General features: G+C 38.3%; 1 protein-coding gene across 2 annotated transcripts in view; it reads right to left on the reverse strand.

The window, feature by feature from the left end:
- LOC121322583 (SPRY domain-containing SOCS box protein 4-like) overlaps window positions 1-17,949 on the reverse strand; it is a 32,767-nt gene that overhangs the window by 12,213 nt on the left and 2,605 nt on the right. For both annotated transcript variants that reach the window (XM_041262716.1, XM_041262715.1), the window contains exons 2-3: window positions 15,911-15,956; window positions 14,785-15,655 (exon numbers count right to left, since the gene is read on the reverse strand). In XM_041262716.1, the coding sequence (XP_041118650.1) occupies window positions 14,785-15,478 (694 nt within the window). In that variant the 5' untranslated portion in view covers window positions 15,479-15,655; window positions 15,911-15,956. The remainder of the gene's footprint in view (window positions 1-14,784; window positions 15,656-15,910; window positions 15,957-17,949) is intronic.

The raw sequence follows: 17,949 nt of genomic DNA on the forward strand, positions 1-17,949 counted from the left end.
TGATAAAATGAAGCCAATGGGGGACAGATGACAGGGGGGGGGGGGGGTCTACAGTAGGCTTGCATTTTAAAATGGCATGAGTTTGGGGACTTTATGGATAGTTCCTCATTAGGAGGGATTGCGATGGAAAATGGAAAGTTAGACTGGGGCAACAGGAACTAGAGATGGTACATACAAATCAAGATTAATCTGCTCGAGGCTCAACAGTACAACAGAAGGCAGATAATCTCTGTTATCGCCAAATGCATTTACAGTAATGTGGTATTGTGTGGGGAATCACATTGTTTATCACGTTATGAAAGCAAGCCATATTTAAAGATTCCACATTCGGCTTGGCAATGCTATTTAATTCACTCCCAATTGTATGGATTTGAATTCAAATTCCTCAAAACATTTACAGACTATGATGCACACTTTTGCAGTGAAGGCTAGCAGTTTATAAAAAAATTGACTGCTTTACAGAAGAGGTGCCCTCTAAGAAACTTGGGGACAGTGTCTCCCTTTCTTAGCCAGGTAATTTGCCGAGTGTGACACTTCAGCCAGTCATGAAAAAGGTCCTACTCTCCAAGCTAGGCAAGTAGTCAATTGTCCCAGTTAGACTGTACAGAAATCACACAGTAGAGTGCTTTTTTATGGAGATTGATCAAAACACTATACCTCAATCCCAAACAAGTCTCAAAAACAATAAAAAGCATAACTGGATGAAAAAAAATATATATATCAGTGGACAATTTAAATGCAAGTATTCCAATCATCATCTCCACTCTCATTGTGACAATGAAGTGGTTGTGTACTTCTTTACAGACAGGCCGACATTAAAAGAGGAATGGATCCTGCTCATGCAGTCTGCACTGATGCAAATCGGCAACTGATGGATGATTCATGCTATCTGTTACGGCTGAAGACAGAAAAAAAGGCAATCTAATCAATTACATGTTTTATCAACATTTCAAAATGATTTTTTTTTTTTTTTTACGCTTCTTTTCAGGCTAGGAAATCTGTATATTGCCTGTCAAAATAAATAAATAAAAACAACACACAAACACACTAGTGGTTTCTGGTTTAAAAGCATTGCAAACAATCCTTCAGTGTTGATAAAATGAAGGCAGTGCTGCAGTTTTAAACCCTACTTCATCTCCCTTTATTGAATACACCATAAACTTCAATCAAATAACCCACAGCACCTAGGATTTTAATGATGGTCATGAGTTTCCTGCATTGGCTCCATACAGAATCAGCTCCGTAGTGACTTGTCTGCCTGTGACTCCCAATATGTACAAGCCAAGTCAAAATCTTACTAACCACTGATGCTTTGGGTAAAATTGTTGTTGTCTAGAGTCATCAATAATTCAGAAAATTATTTCAATCTAAAGCATTTTCCAGAGAAAATAGATGATACATTTTATTTATACAATTTTAAGAACCTGGCATATGCACTGTATTTTAGCATGTTAACGCCTTGCCCATATGGAAGATTCATTTAAAAATATTTGCATACCAGGGAAGTGGATCCAAAATTCCCAATCCTCTGCAAACATGTTTTTGCTTAAAAACAAAAGACCATCGTAATTCATTTAAAACCTACATTCATGCTTTCCAGGGCAAAAAACAAAAAAACACACCACCACCACTTAATCCTTAAACAAATCCGTGCGCAGAGAGGCACAAAACCAGATTTCACAGCCTTCACCCAAAGCTCCTGCTGCAGGGAAGATGGGAACAGCCAGATTAATAAACTTGTCAAGATTGAGACCCCAAAATGCTGCCAAGCCTTAGCAGCATGAATACACAGAGCCAGAGAGACATTAACCACTCGTGGCAGAAGAGATTAGTTATATTTTAACCCTATTTTATTATACTACGTACTGTAGTTTACCGGTTAGGACGTTCAACTGTGTCTTGCTTTACTTTTTTTTTTTTTTTAAATCACTGAGGAACTACTATTGCAGCCAACTGGTACAACTGCCCTCCTACTGTACCTTATCCAACTTTCCTCTACAATTAACTAGAACAGGCAACAGTGTTAACTACCTGGCATTGGACAGTTCTAAACAGCTTGCCTGTCTGTGCAAAGCTTGAATTACTGCAGCACTCTGCGAAGTGGCTCTGCACCTTGAGAGCCCTGCTCTATATTTACACATTTCACTTGCAAGGTCACATTACAGAGGAGCTTTTCCTTTCCCTCTACACCCCCATACAAAATCGATGGCTTAAGCAGCCCATTTTGCATTACCAATGTAGATGTGGAATCCCATTACCTGACCTCTAAAAAACGGAAGTTAGCAAGTAGGAGAAATTTGATGACCAAAATAAATAAAATAAATAAAACTGCTGTCCTCCTTGCTACCTTTGTAAAAGGAACAAACTTGACTGTTAAACCAGCTGCAAGTCAACCGTTCATACATTATTCAGAGATCAGACCTAATGCCTTTCATTGGCTCCTGTGTGTATGATCAAGCCAAGCCCGTTTAAAATCTCTCTGCTTTCAGGTTACCACTCAACATGTTTCAGCAGAGCTGGATTAAATGCTGCACCAAGATGCAGGAATGGAAATAAGACACCCACTCCTGGCTTTAATATAAGCTTGATTAGACACCATGCATAGGTAACAGGCTCAGGAGTCTCATTAAAAAATCATGGTGAAAAAAAAAATCAGGAAACACATCAAACTGCTATTACCAGCCCTGAAGATGGATGGCTATGGCTAGCAGAGACAGAGGTTTGTTTAATGGAAACAAAGTGAATAAAGCCATGTAGAAAACACACATCTACAGTAATTGTCACAATCAGGGGTTGATACAGTGTCTATTTGACAGGTTTTTTTTGTCCTAGTGGAAATCAAATAAATCATCCAATAAGTATTGCCTATCTGAAGGGATGGAAGAAAAGTAACAATAATAATAAAACTATTTTATATAGTGCCCTTAAAAGCATTAATCTATGAGTGCTTAACAAAAGAAAATACAAGTCATCAAAACACAGAACCCAAACAGTATCATAAGACTTACTTTTTTATAAAGGCTAAGACTTAATTTAAAAACACTCAAAGTAGCAGAGTGCTCAATCTCTATAGGAAGAGAGTTCCACAATTTAGGGGCACAGCAACTAAATGCCCCATCACCCATAGTGTATAGCGAGCACGAGGGACACTCAACAATATAAGATCATGTGAGCGGAGGTTGCAGGTAGGAGTATAAAATGATAAAAGATCAGATCAATAAAGCGGGGCCAGCCCATGAAGAGCCTTACAGGTAAGCAGCAGAATTTTAAAATCGACTTGGAACCTAACAGGCAACCAATGCAAGGCCTCTAAAACAGGAGCGATATGATCTCTGGTGCAAGACCTGGACAGAATTCTGGCTGCAGACTTCTGGACATATTGCAGTCTAACAAAGATGCAATTTGAGACACCAGTAAACAGGACATTAAAGTAGTCAATCCTGGAGAACACAAACGCATGGACAAGTTTTTCAGCTGCAGACTGCGAAAGCATAGGTCACAGTCTAGCTATATTTCTGAGGTGGGAAAAAGAAACCTTGACAGTGTTCAGTACATGCGGTTCAAAAGTTAACCCAGGATCAAACATCACACCCAGTTTTCATTTTAGAAGTAAACTCAAGCACAGTGCCATCAACAGATACATTTAAGGCATTAGTTTTACCTAGCTGGCAAGAAGTGCCTAGCAGCATTACCTCAGTATTGTCACTTTTTTTTTTTTTTTTTTTTTTTTTAAATATATCGGGAGATACAAGCTGTAAGAGCAGAGGTGGAAGCAGCAGCAATGTTGGGTTTAGAATGAATACAGGATTTGGGTGTCATCAGCATAAAAATGGCAATTCAAACCAAGTGATCTAAGATTGTGCTAAATAAAAGAGGGCCCAAAATAGTCTTGAGGAACACCAGATGTAATTGACCCGACTTCAGAACTAAACCCACCCAGGGATAGGAATTGTTGACGCCCTGTTAGATATGAGCTATATCATTTAAGAGCAGTGCCAGAGAGACCAAATAAACACTCTAATCTGTTTAGTAGGATCTCATGATTTACAGTATCAAATACGGCACTAAGATCCAGTATAATTAAAATTGATACAGCGTCCGAGTCTGCAGCCATTGAAAGATTATTGTGACTTTAACAAGAGCAGTCTCGGTACTGTGAAGATGTCGAAAATCAAATTGAAGAGGTTCATAAAGCTTCTTCGCAGTAAGACAATTTAATTGCTCACTGACAGCACGTTAAGTAGTTTAGCTAGAAAGGGTAGATTAGAAATGGGCCTGGAAGCGCACTAACTTGTCATTTACCATTAGCTACAAACCACTGAACAGGGCAGCTTGTATCTAAACACATAGGAAAATGAACAATAGCTGAAAGTCAAACATTGAGCATATTTATTTTATTTTATTTGTGCATTTTTAGCAAGTTGACCGATTAGGCTTTTGGAATGAGTTTTATAATTTATACCAGAGATTTATATCTGCTGCAGAAAACTGTAATTTAAGACATTTTAAAAAAGTTAAATTACTGTTACATGTACCATAACGACATTTGCAATCTTTCAGTGTGAAAAGGAGACTGGAGGGGCAAGCTGAAATCAAGATTTCCATTACATGAGAGTAGATGTTAAAAACCCTTCATGCTAATTTGAACTCTGCTCTCGCCAAGATAAGCACCAACCAAGACATAGCTTTACAGTAAACTAATGTGATCCATCTGCATCTCGATTCATTTGCATTTCTTTCCATCTGTTGATGAAGATATCCTTCTGCCTGGTGTTGATGGCTGAAGTGTAATGCTGGCTCCAGGGATCAGCCTGTTTTGCCTCCCCAGCGCATCAGCACACACAACGGCTGTGATGCTGGCTCCACAGTGCGGTCTCCCCAGCGCATCAGTATGACAACTGTCTGGATTGGGCCAAGTAGGGTACATCTCTGGGGTCATCAAGTGGGTACCTTCTGTCCTCTGTTTTGTCGACTAGCCCACGACACCTCAAGAGGGCTCAACAGTGATTCTGGCGTCCCAGCAGCACCCCTCTCCATCCCCCACTCAACTCAGCCCAGCTTACTTGCCCATACATCAGCGCTGCTTTCTTTCTATTGAGGGGATTCATTTGCATAAAAATGGGTCAAGCTTTCAATGCACTATAAAATCACTTTGGGCAGCTACTGTATGGAATTTCACGACATTGTTAAATCAACTTCCATCCAAACAGATATAAACCTTGCGTTTGTGTGCAAGATGGCATTACTGTGTGTGCGTGAAAGTTTGCAGGGCAGGTACTGTTTTTACATGCTGTTTTTTTGTAAAGATGCCCATCTCCCCAAAACACTAACCCACTGACTATTAGATGTACTGTACGAGCCTCGTCATTGGTGTGATTTTGCTGTGCTAGGCAAACACCAGCCGACCCGACTAGTAATTTGCATGCAGTTTAATACAAAACTGTTCATTCAATCCTATGCCAAGGGCATGGCTCCATTACCAGATAAAAAGGCACACTAATCTTCAGAGTGTACATCACTTATTGTGGCTGAAGATCACTTCACAAGTGAAGCCCATGATAATTGTTCTGGGTACAGTAGGATGATTAATGTGCACAGCTCCACCTCTCGAAGGAATTTCTGGTTTTAATATTCCATTATTTTTGGAGTCAAGTGATATCTAGGTTAGCTCATGAATGATATACAGCCATTCACCCCCCAACCCCCAACCAAGATATAGTACCAAGTAGAAAGCCAAAAAAATCTGTCAAGTCCAATTAAAATCCGTTACTCTCAGGGCAATTCTCGCCTAGATTCTGTAAAGTAGAGTAGAGACTAGTGAGGGACCATAGGACTGGAATGTCACGTAGAAGTTGTCCATCAGGAGCCTTGTGATTTTCTGCAAGATGAAATGTACACTAACGCCATCTAAAAGGAAGCCTTTCTTAAAATGACACTTCCACAAGTGAATATTGTGTTCAGTTCTGGTCAACTCAATACAAAAAGGATATTGCTGCTCTAGAAAGAGTGCAAAGAGACCAGAATTATTCCGGGTTTAAAATGCATGTCATATGCAGACTGACTAAAATAACTGAATCTATTCAGTCTTGAACAAAGAAGACTATGCAGAAACCCGATTCAAGCATTCAAAATGCTAAAAGATATTGACAATGTCGACCCAAGGGACTTTTTCGACCTGAAAAAAAAAAAAAAAGACCAGGTGTCACAATGGAGATTAGATAAAGGGGCATTCAGAACAGAAAATAGGGGCACTTTTTTTTTTTAAACGGTCTGGAACCAACTCCCCAGTAATGTTGTTGAAGCTGACACCCTGGGATCCTTCAAGAAGCTGCCTGATGAGATTCTGGGATCAATAAGCTACTAACAACCAAACGAGCAAGATAGGCCAAATGGCCTCTACTCGTTTGTAAACTTTATGTTCTTATATGTTTAGATAACGTAAATTGTGTGCAGCAGAATTAATAGTAAAAACATTTTACTGAAAAGACTAAAGACTTTACTGAAAAAGAAATGTGATCAACAAAATATACAGAGCAGGCAGTATTGCAGTATTCTAGAACTTGTGGTTTAAGTAAATTAAAAACAGGAAATTATGATTTTTAAAAAATGCATTAAGAAAAGTGCAAAGAAAGGAGGGGGGGGGGAGGGGTTTGCACCCAGTATTGGAACTGTATTAGTTCTGAAACAGATACAAAAGTCGTAGTTTATTTTAGCAAAATCCGTAAGGCTTAACTGAGATTAAGGTGACAAACATGTTTTTAAAAGATTCAATCTGAGAGAAATCATGGTGACTTTTAACTGGTCAGTAAAATAGACATATCAGATCTCTCATACCAATTTTACTTAGAAAGTAACTTTTAAAAAAGTGATAGGAAAATGGTTTAGGTAAAAATAAAGTAAAACCAATAAAATAAATGTATCACTCATTATAAAAGACATCAGTGATGCTCAATTGGGGATTTTGCCACTCAGATTTCACAGGGTCAGATTCAAGAGGCACAATTTCACATTATAAAAAACGGATATCACAATAATAAGAAACGTCCCTTACGCCAAATCAATACGGAAGTGAAAAGGACTGGCGCCACCGCGTAAAATGATACGTATGGAATATTAATGACTGGGAACTTGCAACAGTATTACACCCACATGCTGCCCTCCTGCTGTGCACCATCAAGAGCAAAATCGCTTTCTTAAACTCAGTAAAGCAGAACTCCCTGTATGAACCCAAAAACACCTGAGGAAAAAAGAATATCCATCGTACATACTTCGACCAAGACCTCATTCTTTAAGGCCACTGAAGTTCTGAGGCCATTTCAGTTCAGGGTTGCTTGTTTTGTCTGCTAGAACAGCAAAATCCAGCCAGAGAGACCTAGGCAGTGGGTACTGCCGGTCGACACAGGCGCAGAAAGACAGGCAAACATAAAACTTTACTGTGGTCCTTTAGAAGACTGAATTAAAAAAGGAAACTGAACAATAAAACCAATGAATCTAACAGAACTGGACAGGACGAGGCGGTCAAAACGTTTGACACTGCACGTAGTACAGCTGGACGGAGTTTCAGTAAATGGGTCACTTTTACTCCTCTTTATAAAACACAATTTAACAATGCTGAAAGAGAGACTTTTCAGAAGTGGGAAATCAATTTATATATATATATATATATATATATATATATATATATATATATATATATATATATATATAATTACACAACATTTTATACAGTGGCTCTCAAAAGTATTCACCCCCCCTTGGAATTTTGCACATTTTATTGTGTTACCATGGAACCAAATGGATTTAAAATTAGGAGTTTTAGCCACTGATCAACACAAAAAAGTAAATAGTCAAAGTGAAAAATAAAATCTACAAATTGTTCTAAATTAATTACAAATATAAAACAGAAAATAACTGATTGCATAAGTATTCACTCCCTTTGCTATGACACACCTAAATAAGCTCTGGTGCAACCAATTGTCTTTAGAAGTCACATAATTAGTTGAATGGAGTTCACCTGTGTGCAATTAAGGTGTTTCACATGATTTCAGGTTAAATACACCTGTCTCTGGGAGGACCCACAGTTGGTTAATACATTTCCTAACAAAAGCCACATCATGAAGACGAAGAAACATTCAAAGCAAATCCGGAATAAGGTTCTTCAAAAGCACCAGTCAGGGGTAGGATATAAGAACATTTCCAAGGCACTGAATATCCCCTGGAGCACAGTAAAGTCCATTAAGAAATGGAGAGAATATGGCACAACTGTGAATCTGTCTAGAAGAGGTCGTCCTCAAAAACTGAGTATCCGGGCAAGAAGGGCACTAGTCAGGGAGGCCACCAAGAGGCTTATGGCAACTCTAAAGGAGTTACAGACTTCCACGGCTGAGCTGGGAGACACTGTGCATAACAAAACTGGCCTTTATTATTGAAAAAAACTCACATCAAATCTCAGCTACAGTTTGCCAGAAGGCATGTGGGAGACAGAGACCAAGTGGAAGATTCTATGTTTTGACGAGACCAAAATTGAGCTTTTTGGCCTCAATGCCAAGCTATATGTTTGGCACAAGTCTAACACCGCACATTATCCTGAGAACACCATCCCTACCGTGAAGCATGTTGGTGGCAGCATCATGCTATGGGGATGCTTCTCTGCGTCAGGGCCTGGAAGGCTTGTGAAGATAGAGCATAAAATGGATGCAGCAAAGTACAGAGAAATCTTGAAGGAAAACCTGCTGAAGTCTGCAAGAGACCTGGGACTTGGGAGAAGATTTATCTTTCAGCAGGACAATGACCCCAAAATACAGCCAAAGCCACACTGGAGTGGCTTAAAAACAAAACATTTGTAGATTTTATTTTTCACTTTGACATTTACTTTTTTGTGTTGATCAGTGACAGAAACTCCTAATGAAATCCATTCTGATTCCACATTGCAACACAATAAAATGTGGAAAAGTCCAAGGGAGATGAATACTTTTGAGAGCCACTGTATGTATGTATGCACCACACATTTTTTTTATATTATATTATATATATATATATATATATATATATATATATATATATATATATATATATATATATATATATATATATATATATATACATACACACACACACACATACATATACACACACACACCTAAAATATTAAATATGCTAAAAATCAGAGAGGGAGATAGAGCATATCCAACTATGGAAAGCTGTTAAAGTTCCATTTTTATTTTTATTTTTACATGACCTCTGTGTATTTCTTTAAATAACTACTTTAAAATGGCTGAAAAACTGGTTAATAGTTGTATGACTGTGGTAAGTTTTGATGGTTATCATACAGACTGAATTTAATACTGTGACATCCCTAATGCATATATTACATATCATCTTTCTTTTTGTATGGATTGTATGACCTCTGCTCGTTTCCAAATTAACTTTAAGAAACGCTACATTGCTGATGAAGCAACACTCAAGCCCAACAAAGCAATTAAACTGGTAACTTCCATGTGTCTGACATACCGAGCAAGCGCTCCAGGCTGTGTTCATAGCCAAACATTCCCACGTGGCTGACAGACTGGGTCCTTCATGCAACCTCCGAGCCGAAAGGCTTCCCTGTCATCTGTAATGACCTTGTGCTCTGCTGTGATGTGAAAGGCAAAGGCTATGGTTCACACACACAGAGAACAGAGCCATTCCTATCGATTCACAGTCAATGACTGCAGCTTTATTTATTTATTTACAAACACAGAGTAAGGAGGGTTACTGCAATGATACAATAGGACTAAAATCCACCGGTCATTACCTACAACACCCTGACAGATTTGTTAAAATAAAATGACAGTGGATTAAGTTTGGGGAAAAAAAAAATATTTTGCTACATTTGTGAATCTATGGAAGTGATGCCTTAAAAATCAATATACTAGTCACCAATTGCATGCAAGAATAAATAAATAAAATTTAAAAAAACACACAACATAACATGATCTTTCATGGTAGAAAAGCAATTTTAACCCAGTTATTGACCTGGACTTATTCTTTCCACCAAGTAAAACTGCTATACAAGTTTATAAAAAGGCAAGTGAATACAACTAGTTGCATGAATGCATACTGGAACATTACGCTTGGTAACTGTGACACTTAAAACGCTTTGAACAGATTTGTTTTAATGGGTAGCTTTCATAGTTCAATGAGCTACTTGTTTCACAGTACGAGCACGACATGTAGGAAAAGAAATGTAATATTCTCTCAATCAAATCATCAGGACAACACGGGTCAAACTCCATCATTAACAGTCAATTAAAAACAGATTCTGCAATGCAGCATGCTTCACTGTAACAAGGAATACATAAATAACTTTAGTACATTAAAAATAACAAATGCTACATATGTTTAAATCACCTGCTCCTTCAACAAAAACAAGCCTAAGCCACCAAGAGACTGATACTACAAAAGTGTAATAGGGGTTGGGATGGGGGGTGATGTTACACAATGTAGATCACAATTCTAATCAAGTGCCCATACAGTAGTATATCCTTCACTCTCATTATTAGCCAGCTTGTAATGCTGGATTCCCAGGGATGGAAATAATAGCAGTTTAACCCATTCCAGGTTTTAATAGGGTCTTGATTAGTCACAGTGTATTGGCAAGAAACTCGGGTGTGTCTTTTTAAACTTATGGTAAAAAGGGAAGAATGGAGAATAAACTGCTACGCAATGGGAGTTTTATTTCCATCCCTGAAAAGAACATCCTTATTCCTTTGGTTCAACAATGACTGGATGGACCACAGATGAAGTATATAGAAACTGGCACCTTGGGAATACATTCCTCTAAAAGCATCAATCTGGAAATGTATGACCTATCATTGCATCTCTATTAAACAAACTGTTTAAATATGTGCTTTTCCAAATGCTTACAAACAGAGGGTTTTAAAAAGCAGTTAAAAGGCATCTTGCTGCATTGGAGTTTTTTTTTTTTTTTGTTTTTTTTAAAACTCTCTTTACCTAGGACAATAACTGATTCCAGTGATGTCACTCCGGGATATGAGTGTTAGACTCCTTGGGGATAATTCCTATAAAACTTCTACATGACTTATGTAAAATCTTACACCAATTCATTAGAAAGCCCCAGAAACTAAAATTGGACTGGACTGGGACAAGGCACGGACTGAGGGGTCACTCTGCTCTGCAGGAGGTCCGATACAGGTACAAAGAGGGCATGGGTTTTGGGTAAACGGGGCCACATTCACTGTCCCACATTAGAGTGTAGAATGATATTATACAAAATCTAAATTGCAGTCTTTGCATGGAAATTAGATTCCAGTTTCTGTTTTCATAATATATAATATGAAACCAGAGAAGCTCTTGCACAAGGCGACATTGTGGGAGCCAAGCAGCTGATTAAACTCAGGATTCCCTGATGACTAGGAATATGACAGGCATCTTGATTTAAAAAAATAAATAAATAAAATAAATCCCCAGGTTGTTTTTGGCAGTGATTCACAGAAAATGGGCAATGGCCCATTCAAAACTTTAGAATACATTTGCACCAAGTAGATATAAAAAAAAAAAAAAAAAAAAAACACAACACAAAGAAACTAAAATAAATAAATAAAACAAACAAAATACTCAGGAGCTGCAACTATTATTTCAAGGCTGTCGATACCAGACAAAGTGCTCTTTTACTGCAATGGTTACAGAACACATTAGCAACAGGCGAGCTCTTTCCTGGCTTTTCAAGGAAGTGATGTCATGTTGTCACATCAAAGCCAGGCTGGTCCATAAAGTGATCTTGAACTCACTGGGCCATCTGCAAGCAGCAGGCAAGCTCATAAAAGCATATAAAGAAATAAGCCTCTTCAGATGCAAAACTGACGAGAGGAATCAAGGTGTTACATCAATAGTCTGAAACCTAGCAGGAATCACTGTGCAATTTAGAAAAGCAGCATTTCAAGTGTTGCATATGCACACACACCATTACAACAATACATGTAGGGATTTCCGGCAAAGTTGGTTAAGTATTTGGACAGATTTAACTAAACCCTTTCCTTTTTTGAATTTACAGTAACCATCATAGGAAATGGGTGCCTGTAAAGGCAAAATGTGAAATGGAGAAAATAAATAAACTGGAGGAAGCCACGAGACATGAATTTATCAATAGTACAAAATATAAAACAGGTACATGACTCAAGTAAATGGTTCCTAGTATCCCAAAAAAATAATATGCACCCTAATGTTTCCAGCTACGCCAGTGTCAATGTCAACAATGCAGTCTTTACATTTACAATCTTTAAAGATGTGTTGATACTGAATGAATAGTTATACAAGAATGCTCATGGTTTACATGCAATGCAAATATTTATCCACGGAAGATTTACGGTTTACATTCAATTGCTGGAAGTCATATGTTAACATTCCTGTTGTATTTTGTTTCGTTTTTTCTAAATTTGCAAGCGTGTCAACAAGAAGAAACAGACGAGGGTACCACGTAAGAGCAATGAATGCTGAAATGTGTCCAAGATTAAATCTGTAGCAGTTTACAGGGCCGAGACAGCTACCAAATCATAAACTTACCCGGATTTGGATGACTTGTTTATTTTTAAACTGGATCTTGGATTTAAGAAATGCAAGATTCCAAAATTCCAACAGAATGACTGGGGCAAAAGTAATTCAATCTTAAATTTGGGTGTAAATGTGGTTTCTTTCATACGTTGTACTCTGTTTAGAAAAACAGAACACTCCATGTTGTTTTACCCTTGATGATGGCTGTTAACAACCTGTTATTTGGCTGTCCTCTTATGTGGCATAACAGTACTCCATGAAAATCCATGGAATATCACAACACTCCTTTACTCCCAAAATTGAAATTTGGTATCAAAACTTCCTGGGAGGGGCAGGGGGGGGGTATTAATTAATTATCGAGGTGAACTCAATTCCTGATTGAGTGTGAAGATTTGCAGTAGCCAGGGCCCAGTATTATTGACCAAACTTTGTTCTCCTGATGAATTCAGGTCAGTGTTTTAAAATAATTAAATTTAGCAGGAAATTACAATTTGCGGTTAAATCTAAAAATAGCTAATCGTCAAATTCCAAGTTTAAAAAAGGAGAAAGTTGGTTTCTGTAGGTATTCAACAGATGATTACAGATGCAATAACCTGCGTACCGGGCACGGCTCCATTAGAGCCAAAACAGATAACATTCCTTAAAATTAGTTTTGACAGCCATTTACAATAATCGCACACATTTTTTTATTTCCAGCATGGACTGCAGGCATATGTGCAAGGAAAATATCCATTACTCCTCAAATCAAGACAAAAACTACAGCTTATCCAAGTGCCCTGGGTAAAGTGCATGAATCTACACCAAGTGGATCATTCCACTAGAATACGCAGTTGTGCCAATAAATTACATTTAAACACCTGCAGGCCAACATATAGTTATTCAGTAAATACTTCTATACTGTAGGCTATTTCTGTAAGTATTCCTCCTGTTGGAGCATCTTTGCACAGCACTAAGGATACTGTTCACTTTAACAGCATAATAGCTTGTGAGAAGCAAAAAAAAAAAAAAAAAAAACCCACAAACCATACATTTTATTTCTTTACATTTTGTAGGTGGGAATGGCATCGTCGCCGAGTTCGTAATGTGGGAACTTATTTAATCACGTTTGCACCCACACAGAGGAGACAGGGAGGTTACTGCAGTAGTTGTCAGATAACATGTTTTAAGATCACCACTGTGAACAGTTAGCCCCGGCCAGCTTCAGAAGGATGGATTTGAATACATTTTAAAAACAGAGCTTAACCTTTCTTATTTAGCAACACCTTGAAATCAAACTTATTTTATTTCAGCGTGTGGATTAGCGTCTTACTTCAATAGCAATTATTAAATCCCTGCTCACTGGAGCTTCTTAACCTCAGATGAGTACTTGATGCAATCCAGGGTGGTTCTCCATTGCTGTGAATGCTAAATACATAAATTAATAATACAAAATTAAATAAATAAAATACATCAATAAAAATAGCATGCAGTTTAACCCAGTTTCCACAACAGGTTGTAGGCTGACAAAATCAAATCTTTATATTAAACTATACAGGAAATGCAAGCTTATTTAGTGGCTGTTTGCCATTACAAGTTTGAAAGAGTGTATTTGTTATACTAACAACATGTTAATCATTTACCAAGTCTTGTCTACCAGTAGATGGATTGTGAGTGTACTTAAGGATAAAACCACTGCTCAAAATAGTTCTGGGAAAAGGGAGTGTTCACCCAGTGGAGCTGGAACAATTTTTAAAGTGGAGGTGCTGAAAGCCAAAATGGTAACTCCTGTATATGATGGAAGCCATTCAAAGCCAAGGGGTGCTCCCGCACCCCCATCATCCCTAGTTCCAGAGCCCCTGTGTTCACCGTGTAGTTAACACTCGTCAGGGATATGCTTTGACTTCTGCCTTGCAATTAAGTTAAATTGCTCAGCAACCAGGAGGTAGATGTTTTAGGATACTGTTATTCACAGGCTTTCAAATGCAGCTGTGTTTTGGTTTGCTGGAATTACTTTCAGCTAAACAAAGCAAGAGAAATTAGCAACTACAGTACATTTTACATTGAGCCCATAAAACTACCATTACAAAAAAGTAATTCCATCTTTGATTAAAATTGTCTGCCCACTAAATATTGAACTCATCTATACTTAGAAAAGCATATCCATATTGAATCATCAGATGTGTGTATGTAAGTATTGTATAAACTCTTAATTCTCCTCTCTACATACATACTTTCTAATAATAGAAACACACTTACGATCAAGTCCGTTGATGTATCGTATTGTAATTTCACAGTGACCCCATACTGCACTAACGATCGGATGCAGTTTTTTTCCTTTGAGTCCTCTGAAGGCCACTCCCAGATACTGTCCGTCCACTATAAAACTCAGCGTCCCCTCGTCCATGTCCAAAACCACCAACAAAGAGTCTGGCAGCACAAAGGACTCGTCCGGCTCCAAAAATACAGGATAGGTAAGTCCAGGTTGGTTTTTGCTGTTATAGTACAGCTTGTTACGTCCCAGGTCCCAGCCCCATGACTCGCTGTTGCTGCCCACTAGTGAGGTATAGCCCACCGAGTGCAAGGGGGCTTCAGCCGTGGACACTCCCACCACAGCGTGCGTCCCTCTCTGCCGCGTTGGCCAGTGGATCTGCCAGACATGCAGCCCCCTAGTGTAGCCTACCCGGCCCCGGATGCAGTCTGTGCTCTGGGCCACCGGGTGCCTGTGGAAGGTCAGTTTGTCGTCCTCCTTGACGAAGATGTTGAGCGAGCGGTCCTCGTTGTTCCAGGAGTGTTTCAGCTGGACGTCCATGGGGGCTGGAGGCATATCAAGCAACATGTCCAGCCGGGCAGGTTTACAGAAGTCTGGGCCCTGGAGCTCCCGTCGGACCGGCCGGAGCGCAGGTTCCCTCACATCCACAGACTTTATACTCCCTGAGATTTTTTGGCCCATCGTTTGGCTACAGATGAAACGAAGGATGGGAGAGGGGATTTGCAGTGTTTTTTGGGATTGTTTTTTCTTCTTTTGCCTGCTGTTACCTCATGAAAGCTGTTCACTGAGAGCCCAACCACGCAGAACACTTTTTACTTCCTCTTTTGAAGGCACAACCCTTCAAATAAAAGCCCACTCCTAAAAAAACAGAAACAAAAACAGTGGGTTATTTTAACAGGTTTGCACTTGCTTGTCTTTGCAAAAAAAGTTGAGATGATTTTTCTAAAAAACAAAAAAATAATAATTCTAAAGAAAACCCCTAGACTGGATACGTTTCCCAGCAAACTGCTGAACAAATGAAGCAGAAGCCACAACTGCTGCTCAAAAAGCTCAACCCATATTAAAAGACAAAAACTTCCTGAGATTCATAATAGAATGCAGACATTCCCACACCTCGCATCCCACCAATCCTCCAACTGGACCAGTCAGGCTTGAGTCACTGTACAGACAAAAAATAAAAAAGAAAAGAAAGGTTACGAGAAATGGTTTCATTATCCTCACATGATCTCAGTAGAAGCCCAGATTTGCAGAATTTTACTTGTTTTACAAGCTTAAAAAAAAAAACACACACCACCCACTGAATTGCTGTTCTTTTCCTTATTCATCTGCGTCTGACAGATATTGTTGTGACTGGAACTTCACAGCTGGAAGTTATGATGAGGTCAGAATATGGCTGAACAGGGGCCAAGAAATCTAAAAATCGGTCAGGAAGCAGAGTCCAGACATGAGTACGGATGATCTCACTGCACTACAGTGTGTGCAAACGGTGGTGACAAAATAGGAGAGAAACTGCCATTTACACAAACAAATTGTAAAGATTCTCCTTTAAAAAAAAAAAAAAAAAAGGCATCTACTATCTAGTCAATGCAATCTGAAATGACCCAAAACCTAATGCATATACTTAATCAAGTTTCTACTTTACTGTTGGAAGAAACTTTATCACAATTGGAAAATATTAAATCCATAAAATGTTTCTAAATAAGTTTCTCCTCCTTCACAAACATCTTAAAATGCAATTACAGCAAAAAAAAAAAGGACATAAATCTGAGGCACGTCTGTTTTGTTCTACCCCAATACTGCTTTGTAAGCAAGCTTGTTTCTCATACATGCTGTGTAGATCAAGGACTTTTGTATAAATTATGCAATTTATCTTTTTTTTTTTTTTTTTTTTTAAACACATCCAAGTGACAATTGGTTACATTAAAAAAGGGTGCAAAAAAAAAAAAAAAAAAAAAAAAAAAAGAAAGCAGGAGACTTAACAAAATATCTTGTTTTCCATGCCGCCTTGGTCTTATTTTAGTTTGAAAAAATATATAACGCTTCAAAAAAATGGAAGAAAATAGAAAAATGACCAGACTCTAGGTATTGGCAACTTCCTAGCCACTCAGTAGGCTGTTCAATAAACTAGGGAAGTGCAGGGTATACATTTCCCTCTCCCAATACAGGAGAGAAGCCAAGCCTTTTATCACATAGAAGAAACATCCACACACCAACTTCCATTTCCCCTGCAGCCACTCAAGCATGTAAAACTAATATCCCCGCAGAGACACACAAACTGCTATGAGGTTGCAAAATATATTGTACTGCAGGATGCAAAAGTGGTTATAAAACTAATATGCTGCAAGTGTGGAAGGCAGGTGGCAGCACCAAGAGAGATAGCCAACATTGCACGAGTCTGCAAATAATTTATAACAGTCAGCAGGTAGGATTTTGGGTGAACAGTTTGGTTTATTTATTTTTACCTTGTCTATTAGGAAGCTTTATACAAAATTTCAAAACAGCAAAAAAGTGCTTTTACAGGATCAAACCTTCCTGACAAATTCATCATACATACAACATGGTATTTGTCAACTACTAAAATTCAGGGACTAGAACAATTAATTCAGATCAGAAATGTAAAAAAAATTCTTAAAATGGACTAAAAATCACTGTCAAAAAAAGTTAAAACCTGGAGTGCCAGAATTGTGTTTACAGCCCCTCGTCCACTTTAGATTACGACCCAAGTATGATTAAAACTCTTCACACCCTTCTAATTACAGCAATTGAATGTGTTTCTATGTTCCTTTAAAATAACATTTAAAAATGGTCCTCCGATACCTGGGTCTGAAATGCAGTTCTTGCTCTCGTGGCTTGCTGCCAGAAGAGAGCAGTTTCTGGATTGTAAGAAACAGAAGTCTAGAATGTTAAATGACACAAGGAAGAGACCTCACCTCAAGATCTCACCCCCCATTCAGCAGGGCCAACCTCACATTTAAATTTCCATGTAAAACAGGGTAGAGGAACATCAGGGTTTATTTTTTATTGATTGGTTTTGCAAAAATGTCAAATTAAAAGGCATTCCGTGAATTAAGTGAGAGGCCATGTTGTGCTGCTGCTCACCCAATTCCCTACATTGGAATGATCTATTTGTTAAACTACATAAAACGGTAAAA

The sequence above is a fragment of the Polyodon spathula genome, chromosome 11 (genome assembly GCF_017654505.1).
Source record: "Polyodon spathula isolate WHYD16114869_AA chromosome 11, ASM1765450v1, whole genome shotgun sequence".
Classification (NCBI taxonomy): Eukaryota; Metazoa; Chordata; class Actinopteri; order Acipenseriformes; family Polyodontidae; genus Polyodon; species Polyodon spathula.